The 14,004-nt window shown below is 27.9% G+C and overlaps 1 protein-coding gene across 1 annotated transcript in view; it reads right to left on the reverse strand.

The window, feature by feature from the left end:
• The window catches only part of LOC113387555, an 11,608-nt gene extending 1,278 nt beyond the window's left edge, over window positions 1-10,330 (reverse strand). Inside the window, exons 1-6 of the mRNA XM_026624894.1 lie at window positions 10,161-10,330; window positions 8,683-8,865; window positions 867-1,035; window positions 484-645; window positions 285-422; window positions 16-141 (exon numbers count right to left, since the gene is read on the reverse strand). Of these exons, the coding sequence (XP_026480679.1) occupies window positions 16-141; window positions 285-422; window positions 484-645; window positions 867-1,035; window positions 8,683-8,865; window positions 10,161-10,330 (948 nt within the window). The remainder of the gene's footprint in view (window positions 1-15; window positions 142-284; window positions 423-483; window positions 646-866; window positions 1,036-8,682; window positions 8,866-10,160) is intronic.
• Between the last annotated feature and the right edge of the window lie 3,674 nt (window positions 10,331-14,004).

Raw genomic sequence — 14,004 nt, forward strand, 5'->3', positions numbered from 1 at the left:
CTTCAAAACATCCACCAAAGTTTTGTGATATCTTTCGATCAAGTAATCTTTCTTATTCATAATTTCATATTGTACACTTGTATGTAAGAAATAATTCAGATCTATTCCTAATGAAGACCAAATAGATAATTGAAAATCCACCTAAAGTAAATATAAAGACATAAATGGATGGTAAATACTATAATTCATGGGATCTTAATTTCAAACTTCTTACAAGTACAGTAAAGATAACTTTTTTGTCAATGGCCAAAAACCAATATCTATATTAAAAAAAATACACTTACAAAAACAACATCCGTAGGTTCATTATTTTGATCATATTTAAATAGCATGTTGTTGGTCCACAAATCACCATGATTTAATACATTTATACAGCCAGGACGCATTTTAGTTGAAGCCATTGCTCTTTGAATAATTGTATCCTGTTGAAAAACACAAAAATTATATATATCAAGTATTATTTTATAATAAAATATTATTTACCTTCATATTATATAATTTTTTTGAATATTTTTGATAGCCATCCCAAATTGATGTAGCTTCTGAAAGCTCCACCAGAGCTTTTAACAACAATTGATTCATCAGATGGTCTTCAGATTCTGTTTGTATAAAACCTAATGTGTAATCATCAACTGAATGAGGATCCTGTTAATTGAATTATTAAGGTTATTTTTTACCTGACTTTAAATTTTATATCAATGAAATTTTCTTGAGAAGAGAACACTCTTTTTCAGAAACTTTAAAAAATTTAAGTTTTTAAAACGTAGAATTTTTTGGTATTGTATTTTATTAAAATTCTTATGGTACGATTTCGATTATACACTTTGATGTTTTTGATTAAATAATAATTTATTTAACACTTTCACCTTTAGCTCCATGACAATGGATGCAGCATGCATATGTGCAATTTTGTCCATAAGTAAAGTAGAATGTGTAATATCTAGGCCTTTTGTCCTTTTTCCCATTTTGTAACCACCTATTGCCAAATCGGTCATAACTATACCAGTAGGCTTCATATCCAATGATTTTATGCATCTAAAAATTAATGAAAAAGTTAGTTATTTTACTACAAAAAAATTCGAAGAAGCTGAAGTATGCGAGCCATTCTTTGTTTACAGAAAAAATCTTTTTTGTTATCATGATTAGAATTTTTTTAAGCTTCAAGAGTTAAATCTTTTTAAAATAAGTTATGGTACTGGCGAAAACAAACTTTTAATGACTTCAATGATGGTCAGATTTATATGGATCAACCTATTCATATGCATGTGAATTTTGGTTTTTTCGTAAACTTTAAATGTGATGAGAAACTCAGAAATTACGAATCTTTTGTCAATGTTTTTTTAAACTTTCCGTACGGTAATTGAAAATGAAATTTTTTGCATATCTTCACGTTCCAGAGGTTTCTGAACATTTTGGCATACCTCAGAAAACATGTATGTGTGTTTGTGTGTTCTGTGTGTCCGCAATTTTTCGTCCACGTTTTCGGGCGCACGAATCTACCGATTTGAAAGGTTCAAAACACATTCAATTTCTAATGATTTGGAGAAGTGGTGTTTAGTTTTCGGCAATGGCAGGTCCAGCCATTTCGAAGATACAAAGCTAAATGTACAAAAAATTGCCGTTGAAAACTAAGCATCCAATTTGATTGATTCAAAAAACTTTCTACTTGTGCGGACAAAACAATTGCTTTTGGAAAAAAATTTCAATTTTTATCTTTCAAAAAATTTTTTTTTTGTATATCGAAAATAATTCAGATTTTAATTTTAATTCTGGCTAAAGTTCTGAAGCTCACTTATATATTTTAAATAAATAATTTTAACTTTATAATTCAGTTTATATAATTCTTATAAATATTAAACAATGTTACAGTATTTACAGGGCCGGATTTAGAAATTTGGCGCCCTGGGGCACTGATAAAAATGCCGCCCCTTCCCTAAATTTTTACTTAAATCAGTTTATATATATCATTTTTCTAGAATTAAAATAACTATTTGATTGCAGAACGTTTATTACGCATTACATAGTGTAAATAGTGGTGCTTGGCATCGTGCCTCAAGATAAATTGCTGAAACCGTACCAAAAATTAATATTTAAAAAAAAAATTAAAGCGATCGGCCTGCCTTAGCAGACAAAATAAAGAAGCGCGTAAGCGCCGCCTCGCAGAATAACAGATAAATAATTTTACAGAACCCATAGAAATGTAACCAAAATTTATATTATTAAAATATCTGATAATTTGATGTGCATATGGCTAATGATCATTTTTGACAGCCAAATGTTTCTCTTTCAAATTTTTTTATTGGATCACCGAAACCGCTAGACCTGCCTCCCACAAATTTAATCAGTTCTCCATTTTGTCTCCATATATGTAAATTTCTTTTAATGATATTGGACGTTTCATTTCTCAAGAAATGAATTATTGGACCCGTCTTGGCCAATAACTAATCAGCACGTCTCGCTATCAATAGAAATCAAATTATTCAAATAAAATTTAATTTTAATAAGTTTAATAAATGAAACTTAATAATTTTCAAAAAATTTCGAAATATAAAAAAAGTTTTTTTAAAGTCAATGTTTATCATTTTCAAAAAATTTTAAAGCTTTTTATAAAATGTAAATTGTCGTAAGGCACAATGCCATGCGTCACTAATTTAATTTTTTTCTGCGTCATGAGCTTGGAAGTGCACAAATTTGTCATATTAAGATGGCTCGAGATCTGAAGAACATATTTTTCTTAAACTTTCAACTCACTTACGAATCTTTATATTAGCCAAATTGCTAAATTTTGCTAATAAATTTGTATAATTTTTTGTTAATTATATTTCTTGAAATTAAAAATGTTATTAAAAAAATGAGTTAATTATATGGTAAAGAATTTTCTTCTCACTATCTAAATTTTGCCGCCCCCAAAAATTTGCCGCCCTGGGCAGTGGCCCCGACTGCCCCTACTGTAAATCCAGCACTGTGTATATAAGTATATATACATGTATAATAGAACACTTGAATAAAATGATATTAAAATTTTATTTCATCTTTAGTATATATAATTTCATACCAAGTATACAAATTTTTCATGTAGCCATTTTTTTTTATTTTCATGTAAATTACAATCTGTCTACGTAGAAAAACATTGAGTAATTAATTTGACAAATAACATAGAATTTCAAAAGGAAAACCTAGACACTGTCACTTTATATTAATGTACTAAATTATGACTTAATTAAAATTAGGTATATGTATCCATATAATCACTATAATTTTTCTAAAAATATTCAAAATCTTTTAAGACTGAATTTTTTGTTTATTTTCTTCAAAAATCCAATTGTAAATAAACAATGACAGGTTATCTGTGATTTTGCCAACACTAGCGCTATCAATTGCCTAATACCCAAAACTATTTATTCATAAGATAACAACCAAAGATAAATGATTTTATCATAGATAACAATCTATGACAAAAATATAAGATTTGAATTTGAATTTGTAGGTAACGACATAAACGAATATGACCGATAACGATTTATATTGTTTTGGAGCCTTTTCGCCCCCATAAAAGCTGGCACAAACACCGTGTTAAGTCTTTTTGTGCTGGGACCTCGAGGTGACACTACGGTGAAAGGTAAGTCATTTATAATAATTAAAATTATTCTAAAACTTTTTTCAAGTAGTTTCTAAAAAAAATCATATATTCAGTTTCTTGAATATATGATTTATGCATGGTGTTAGCTTGTGTTTTGATTTATTTAATTTTATTTAGTGAATTATAAATTTTTAAAAAATGGGAACTGTTTATTATTTATATAAATCGATTTATGTTATTTTTTCTATTTCAAAATAATTTTTGCCAAAGAATTGCTGTGCTGGCTTTGAAATAACTCTTCGGCCAAAATTATAATAAAATATAGAAAATAATGTAAATCCAATAATATAAATAAAAACGGTTTTCAATTTTTTTAAATTTTAATTCAATAAAAATAAATCAAATCAAAGCGCAAGTACATATATATATATTTATATATATAGGTATATATATATATATATATATATATATATATATATATAGGTATGTATATATGTATCTAATGTATATTGTATATATTTTATATTATATAAATATAAATAATTCCAACTGTAGAATTTAGGTATGATTTTATGACATAAAATTCATTTTTATATAATTTATTTGAATATACATTTTGATTTAAATATTGAATTATTAAATGAAAAATAGAAATAAGAACATATGTAGTATATGTATAAATTTTATTAAGTCTTATAACATTAAACCATGAATATTGCATAATAATTGTACAAAATAATAATTTTAATAACAAAGTCAATAATAATGAAAAAAAGGATTAGAATTAGAAAACTATTTCAACATTAAAATTTATATCTGAACTTAAGTTGGAATTATTTACAATTGACTTGTTATAATTATTTAATGTAGTTGTTTAATTGATTTTTAATGTAGTTCGTTTCTTTTCAGATTTTATACAGTGCCAACAGTGTTATGTGCAGTGAATACTAACTTCGGAGGCTTATTGTGCATTAAACTTTTTTTGATATTAATTGTAACTTAGTTTATTTGATATAGTGTTAAAAGTAATTTCTTATTTACCATTTTGCGTTATTTCGAGTACATGGTCCACACTTTTTTTTTTTTAATTTTCGGAAAACGAACGAACGTATTATGATGAAAATTGCGCGTTTGAAGCTACGTTCCTGCCGCCTACCCCCCACGGCAGGTCCAAGTAGTCGGGTTTCACATTAAAATTTAATTTATTAATTGATTAATTTTTGTTTTATATCTCTGCCTGTATGGACCCCTGCGTTGTTTTCCCAGAAGCAACGTAACCCCATGCACTTAATTTAATAATTAATATTATTTGTGCCATTATTTTTATAATTATTATTAAATTTATTTTTTTATTTTTTTGCTAAGTGGCCCATGGAAAGAAGTAACTTTTTTATAGATTTTTAACATTCAGTTATATTTTTTTTTAAAAGTTAATTTGATTACTTTTCGTGCCGTAATGTAATGAACACAATTTCATGAATTAACTTTACTTTTACTGGTCGCACAATGAGTCTCCTGGTGGAGGAATGCTGAATTTATAAGCAGTTGAACTTGGCAATGTTCGTGAGATGGTACGAAACTCTGAGCTATGTACAAATCTTTTTAATATTGATAGAATTAAATAAAATTATTAATTTTAGGTTGAACACAGAAGTTACAAGAGAAAAAGATCCTAAAAACACTATTACTAAAACGAAATAACGTTTACCAGGACGTTAGTGGTTACCAGTGTACAGGAGTAGGATGGGCCAGGAGCACACACGACCAGAAGAACGTTTGTATATTCAGATAAGTAACTAAGAAAGATCACTTTAGTAAGTAGGATGGACCACTTTACGACCAGTAGAACGTTATATTAAGATAAGTATCTTACTTGCTAAGATAGACCATAAGATATTAGTTTTTTTGCGATCATTTTCTATATTATTTTGTTAGATTAAGATATCTATCTTACTTGCTAAGATATACCATGAGATATTCTTTTTTTGCGATCATTTTCTATTCAATTATATTATTTCATCGGGGCCCCATTTACGTTATTCATTCTTTTTATATTTGATTCGTGGACGGATTTATACACATATTATAAATAAGAGATATCCTGGGGCAAAATCGGGTTATATACAGTGCCAGACAGTGTTGTGTACAGTGATATATCGTGATATATACAGTGCAAAACCTTGATATTTACAATTCAAGATCAAGATATAATTCAAGATCAAGATACATACAGTGAAACATCAAGATCAAGATCCATACGAGATGAAGATACATACAAGATTAGAATCAACCAGAAAATTGCCTACAAAATTGGAGGACGTACACATGGATTTATTATTAAGTTAAAATTAGGCTAGAATACATTAGGCTAGTTTACTATTTTTTATTTTAAAAATGGGTGGGGAAGACGGCAAGGACCTTCCAGTTCGCATAGATTTCGCGTTTATTCACAATTATTTAATATTAATTCATATAACAATACTTAATACACAAATTTATGAACTTTATAAGTGCATTCCTCTTTAAGCTTCATAGTGCTGGGAACCTATGAAGTTAAAGTATTTACATGGTGGATCTTAGGGGGGTACATCATGTAAATACTTTTTTTTTCTTTCTTTTTTTTCTATTTTTTTCTCTTAATTACAAAATTACCATAGTCCATTACAATTTTACCTTTAATTTCTAACAAGTTCTTGCCGTCTACGGTTTTTTTTCTATAGAAGATCTTCACATACATTCAATCATTTCGTGGGGTATTTTTCATATTATATTCGTATCATTTAAGTTAGGTTTAGTAAATTAGTTTAGTTAATTAATTTAAGTTAGTTTGTAAGTGGACTAGGGCTGTACTCAATTTGTACGGCGACACCACATTAAAAAAAGCGCGCCTGGCAACTATACCTCCTGGGTGGTGTGGAAAATAGTTGCATCTTAGCTATAAATATAATAATTATCAATTTAATTATTTTATTAATTATATTTATTTAATGTATAAATGTGTAATGAAAAATGTAAAATACGCTGATGTTAAATGTCCAAATATTCAATATAATACAACTTTTAAAATAATCTTTGTTTTTCAATCTGAAAATCTCCAACTTTTTTCGGGTAAGATTATTATTTAATAAATAATTTAATTTTTTTTAAACTATCATACGTTTTGAACAAGTGTATGGTTTGGATAATAATATTATGTTATTATGGATTATAATATTATGTCCAATTGTATTTTTTCCTCATTTTTTTTTATTTTCAATTTTTATTTTACTAATATAGAACTAACCTGATTTTTAGTACTTGTAATATATGATACTATTAGTAATAGGAATATTATAATTGGACAAAATATTTTAATCCATAATATGATAATATTATTGATTTTGCAATTTTTTGTCATAAAATATTGGTTCGATACCATAAAAATATCAGCATCATATCATCAAAAGTATTTGCCATAGTAACCGGTATTATTATTTTTGGCATTTTGTCCCGTATTTCCGAAACATTTGGACCTGTCTTGGCAAATAACTAATCAGCAAGTCTCGCTATCAATAGAAATCGAATTATTCAAATAAAATTTAATTTAATAAATTTAATGAATAAAACTCAATAATTTTCAAAAAAAAAAACGAAATATAAAAAAAGTTTTTTCAAATTCAATTTTTATCATTTTTCAAAAAATTTTGAAGCTTTTTATAAAATGTAATTTTCAGTACGGAAAGTTTCAGTAACTTGCCGTAAGACACATAATTAATTTTTTTCGGCGCTATGAGCTTGTAAGTGCACAAATTCGTCATCTTAAGAGGGCTCGAGATCTGAACAACATATTTTACTTAACCTTTCAACTCACTTACAAATCTTTAGATTAGCCAAATTGCCAAATTTTGCATTGCATTTGTATAATGTTTTGTTAATTATATTTCTTGAAATTAAAAATGCTATTAAAAAAAGGAGTTAATTATATGGAAACGAATTTTCTTCTCACTATTGGATATCCAAATTTTGCCGCCCCCGAAAATTTGCCGCCCTGGGCAGAAGCCCCGACTGCCCCTACTGTAAATCCAGCACTGAGTATTTATATTAATCAATTTGAAAACATTTAAGATTCCTCGAACATTTTGTTGCGATGAGGTAAGTTTCAGCAATTTGCCTTAAGGCACGATACCATACATCACTAGTTAACTTCCCGTAGGGTAAGTTATTGTAATGGGCCAAAAATCGAAATTGAAATTTTTTACATTTCTCGATGTTTTGAAGGTTTCTGAACATTTTGGCATATCTCAGAAAAAACGGATGTGTGTCTGTGTATGTATGTATGGATACAATTTTTCGGTCACGAGTGCACGGTTCAACCGATTTAAATGGTTTAAAAAACATTCGATTCCTATTGATAGGGGGATGAGCTGATTAGTTTTTGGCAAATGCAGGTCCAGCAGTTACGGAGATAAAGAGCAAAGAGTGCAACAAATAGAAATCGAGTTTTTGAGAGAACGGAGCGTCCGATTTGAATGATCTAAAAAACATTCAGTTAGTAATGATTGGGAGAAGTGTTTATCAGTTTTGGCAAAGGCAGGCCCAGCTATTTCAAAGATACAGAGCTAAAAGTGCAAAAAATGACAATTTTTGAGAAAACTGAGGGTCCGATTTGAATGATTCAAAGAACTTTCTGCTTTTCTTAACAAAACAATTGCTTTTGGAAAAAAAAATATTTCAATTTTTATCTTTCAAAAAAATTTTTTTTTGTATATGGAAAATAATTCAGATTTTAATTTTAATTCTGTATAAAGTTCATACTCTCACTTATATATTTTAAATAAATAGTTTTAACTTTGTAATTCAGTTTATATAATTCTTATAAATATTAAACAATGTTACTGTATTTATATTAATCAATTTGAAAACATTTAAGATTCCTCAAACATTTTGTTGCGATGCGGGAAGTTTCAGCAATTTGCCTCAAGGCACGATGCCATACACCACTAGTTTAATCTTAAAATTGGAGTATATTCGAAATTCGTGTGATATTGGCATAAAGTTCGAAGACACGTTTGAATTAGAATCTTCATAATAAGATCATATAATATATTTATCATTTTACTTACTTTGAGGATAATTCGGTATTAATACCAACGCCATATAAAATTTTGCTCAATTTTGGTAACACCTTGGTGTACATAGAAATTTCCTTTGGAAAGACTCCCATTTCTCTAACAAATTCTTCTGATTGATTTCCTTCAGGCATTATTTTTATAACCAAAGTTACTTTTTTAGTTTTTCTTTCAGTTCTACAAGAAAAACAAATGAATTTCATCAATTAATATGTATAAAATTTTCAAAAACACTACATCAAAATGAAATAAAAATATTTTATAAAGGTTTTCATTCATGAAATATAAATATTTTATAAGGATCTTCATTATCTTCATTATGTTTTCATCAGTTGATTTTGAATACTAGAGAATCACATTATTACATGAACACAAAAAATGTAATTAGCACTAACATATATCACTATTCACAGTTACTTGTCAGTAATTAAAGATTATTTTTTAGAAATCAAAGTCATGTATTTTATTGTTCAAGTAGTATGAATGTTAGTTTTTAAGACAAGAAGTAATTTTGATACATTGGAGACAAGGTCTGTATTTCAATGATTATATATTTTTAATTGTGTTTATGTTTCTTTTTTTATTTTACATAAATTTCAGAGGTAAGTTTCTTATTATAGTCAATTTTTGAAAAAACGCGAACAATGAAAAATATCTAAAAGATTAAAGACGGCATTAGAAAATAACATCAAAACAATAAAAGATATAAAAAATTAGATAAAGAAATATTTGGAAATTTTATATCTACTACTCATACTATTCCTTAACAAACCAAACAAGCACATAAAAAATATTCGTAACAAAATATCCAATAATATGATTTTTTTGTATATCTTTACGTTTCAAAGGTTACTGAATATTTTGGCATACCTTAGAAAAAATGGATGTATGTGTGTGTGTGTGCGTGTATGTGCGGATACAAAGTTTCGTCGACGATTTCGGAAACACCGATCAACCGATTTGAATAATTCAAAAAACATTCGATCCATATTGATGAGGAAACGTGCTGATTAGTTTTTGTCAAAGGCAGGTCTAGCCGTTCCAAAGATACGGGGCAAAAAGAGCCAAAAACTGTAACTCAGTTTTTAAGAGAACGTAGCTTCCGATTTTAAAAATTCAAAAAACATTTTACTTGATTTGATAAGATGAAGAACTGATAAAATTTTTGGAAAGGCAGGTCCAGCAGTTAAGGGCTCTCAATAAAAATAAGTTAAAAAAATATAATTTGAAGGGTCAAAAATGTTTATTGGACGTATGCATATCAAATTATTAGATATTTTATAGAGATTTTAATAATGTGTACACATTTTGTGTAATTTTTTCTGGATTTCGTACCAAAATTTTTGATTACGGTACGGAAAGTTCCAGCAATTTGTCTTAAAGCACGATGCCAGGCACTTTACTGGTTATATAATAATTTAGCAATGATTTTTTCCAAAATTTTTCTGTAGTTTTTTTCAAAGAATACTTACTCATATTCGATTTCAGCTCTATATAATTCACTTAAATAATTATCACCTTTAGCAGTAGCTAACCAAATTCGAAAACCTATCACAGATGCATCACTATTTAATTTTTTGACAATCTTTGTAAAAAATTCATTTGACGCCCAATACGGAGATGATTCATTACTATTATTCATTTTTATAACAAAATTGAAAAGTGCAATAAATTATAACAGATTTGAGATTCTCAACAACTGTGTTTTACAGGTACTAATGTTTTTGCTATTTTATATCAAACTTTTATGAATGTGTTATATTGTTAACTATTGAAAATTATTGCAAAATGTAATCACTGCTAAGTTTCTTATTGTTACAAGTACATTCTTATAAATATCGAGAGAAACAATAATTAAGATCGACATATATTTAGCTTATATATGAGGGTTTACACAGGTCCTTTATTCGTGATGTCCATAAATTCATATTCATGTAAAAACTGATGTTTAGAAAAATTCATAATATCCAAAAAAACTATTTTTTCCAACTAATTATTGCATTTATCTAACCTTAGTGTTATACTTTTTTAACACTAGTGGTTGCATTTGAGATAATCATTTAGTTTTAAATATTATGTTTAAGTACACACATGCCAACTTTGAGATTTTTTGCCCTCATTGAAAAATATGATTTAACTAAAAATGAAGTATTTTACTCAAATAATACAATTACCAAAAATAAAGTTTTCTACTTATAAAATATTATATTGTACAATATGTGATTCTGAGCATAAAATAATAATAATCATTTCTAGAAAATATGTGTTTTATTCAGTGATTAAAATGTTACTTTGTAACTACCTACCTTTATTATGAAGAATATTTTATCTTAGGCTTTATAGTCCGGAGACAAGTGGTTAGAGCTATGGGATTTTAATCAGACATTTCAGTCTCAATACGTGCCTCGGGCAGCCTGATGTCAAACAGTAGTGAGGTCATCAAAATGTCTGCTACTCGCAATTGCTGTATCATGCTGTATTAACAAAAATGGATAAATATTACATAAATTCATATATCAGAGATGGGACTATTTGGTTTGCGATTTACAAAAAAACAACATAGTTAAGTCAAATCATCGCAAAAGCTCATCAAGCTCAACGCTTAAGTTTAAGAAAATCTCATATATTGTTTAACAAAAATTTATTAACGATGTTTAAATTCAGAATAAACCATTTATAATAATGATTGATTACATGAACCTCTAAAATTATTATGTTCCTCTCCAGAACATCAGGAAGAAATATCCGAAGTTAAATAATAGTGGGCTGTACTACCTTAGAGCAGCTTAAACACCAACTCGATTCAGGAAAAAATAGTGTGAAAGATTCCTCATTGCCATTTCACACCGTAGTACCCGTAATGAGCACTTTTCAATTGGGAACATAATTTTGATCTATATTTTCAGGTGAAAATGGGCGTGCACGATGTCACGTTGTCCAGAACGGGGTTTGAACTCACGAACACCTAAGATTCTAAATGTTAAATTCAAGGCATCATAAAAGCAATAATGTATTTTTTATTAAATTTTATCATCCATAATCTATCAAACTATTTAATCCTTAATCTATCAATTCATTAATAAAATTTAATTTAATAAAACAGCACATAAAATTGTTTACAAATAAAGGCCCCTTAAATTATAATAGTAATATAAACATCATGCCAGTCATCTAATTTGACAAGATCTTTTGTGTGACGTAATAAATAATTAGAATTTTAGTTTGTTCTTCAGATTCTAATATCATGAGAACGTTTACCGCACGCATCTATAAGTAACACTTAAGACTTTTTTACATTATTTCCGTCAATATGGGACAATAGGCAAGTAATTATTGGCTAAATAATTATATCTTCAAGTACTTGCATACATGTACTTGCTTCAAATACTATCTTTAAAATAGTATTTGCCTTGGTGACTTGGCATTATATTGCAAGTGATAAAATCATTTTTATCAAATTTTGCAGTATCATGAAGATCATGCAAATGCAGCTCATAAATATATACATACGCCCACAGTCACACTATAAATTATAATATATATATATATATATATATATATGTATATATATATATATATTATATATATATATAATATATAATATATAATATATTTAGTATCAAAATAAAGTATTAATATTTAACTTCCCGAAGGAGAAGTTTGTTCACATAAAAAATCCGATTTGCTAATTTTATGTTTTCTCGACGTTTCAAACCATTCTGAATCGAATGAGATCAAATTTGGAAAAAGTATGTGTGCGTGTGTGTATGTGTGTGTGTAAACAGATTTTTTGCCGTAAATCGACGTTTTCTCAAAAACGACTAGACCGATTACAAAAATTTAAAAGCCATTCAATATATGTCGATGAGGACTAGCGTTTCTCAGTTTTGCGCGACGACCGGCCGAGCCGTTTCTTGTAAATCGCAGAAAAATGAAAATTATTCGTCCACGTTTTAGCCCGCAATTCTGAATCGATCTTGAAAATCCAAAAACCGTTCAAAATTAGGCTTTGGTAAAGATCGGTCGGGCCGTTTTCTTGTAATGAAAAGTTGAAAAAAAAATTTCGACGATTTTTATAAATTTTTTTGACGGTAGATACCATAGTTTTATAGATCATACTAAAATATTATGACCCTACGACATATCGTTTAATTTCAATAATTCGTCGAAATTTGCAAAAATTAGTATCGTTTTTTTGGCATTTGTCAAAATTAGACCTTTCATCGATGTTTGCTCAGAAACGCCTGAACCGATTTCAGAAATTTGAAAGCCATTTGATGTATCTCATGAGGACTATCTTTTGTCAGTTTTGTGCGATGATCTACCGAGCAGTTTTTTCTGTAATTTGGAAAAAAGTGTTAAACTTTCCGTCCGCATTTAAGCTTATACCACCGAATCGATTTTAAAAAATCAAAAACTGTTCGAAAGATATTAGTTGAGAATGATACTGATTAGTTTTAGGCGAAAATCTACCGAGCCGTCTTCTTGTAATTAACTGTTGAGAAAAAAATATAAGTCTATTCTAATGGAACTGTTTTTGGCGATATATAATAATATATCATGGTCTTATAGAACTTACTGAAATATTAGGGCCTTACGACAAGTATTTTAATTTTCAAAATTCATGAAAAGTTGAGAAAATGAGTGGTTCTTTCACGTTTGTTAAAATTAAAATAAAACGATTTACTTGGTATAACGATAGAGTACTTGGCCTTAATGAACATACTAAATCATTAAAGTCTTACAGAAACTGGTTCAATTATGAGAATTGTTGATTTTTGAAAATTTGCTTTTAGAAAATACTCCGAGTTAACTTGTTCGTTCGTTTTCAACTATGTGTAATAAATCCACTCAGAATACTTTTAATCACTTTTAAATTTATTTATTTTTTATTGATTAAGTCGATTATTTACACATATCGGAAAGTTTATGTAACTTGCCTCAAGGCAAAATACCAATATCAACTAGTTATTTATACTTTTTATGATAATTTTATACACATATGCAATATTTTTAGAAGTTTTTAGAAGAAGACATTTGTTAGTAGAAAAAATTGAGTTTTGTTCTAATTTTTTTTTTTGTATTCTAGCAAAATGTTTATTGAATAATAATTAAAAGAGAATAAATAAAATTATAAAAACTCAGTTGCCGCTACCGGTAGCTGACACTGTCTAGAAGGAAATCTGAAGAGGCGCCCAACGTATTAATAGAAGCTACTGAATAAGTTTCCCAAAAACAATTTTAAGAAGAAGATTATAATCAAAAAGACAAATATTTGAATATAACAAATATTTGATAAAACATATTTAATATATT

This window comes from Ctenocephalides felis, unplaced genomic scaffold (genome assembly GCF_003426905.1).
Source record: "Ctenocephalides felis isolate EL2017-DRISC unplaced genomic scaffold, ASM342690v1 CF-g0.4_SCAFFOLD_00845, whole genome shotgun sequence".
Lineage (NCBI taxonomy): Eukaryota > Metazoa > Arthropoda > Insecta > Siphonaptera > Pulicidae > Ctenocephalides > Ctenocephalides felis.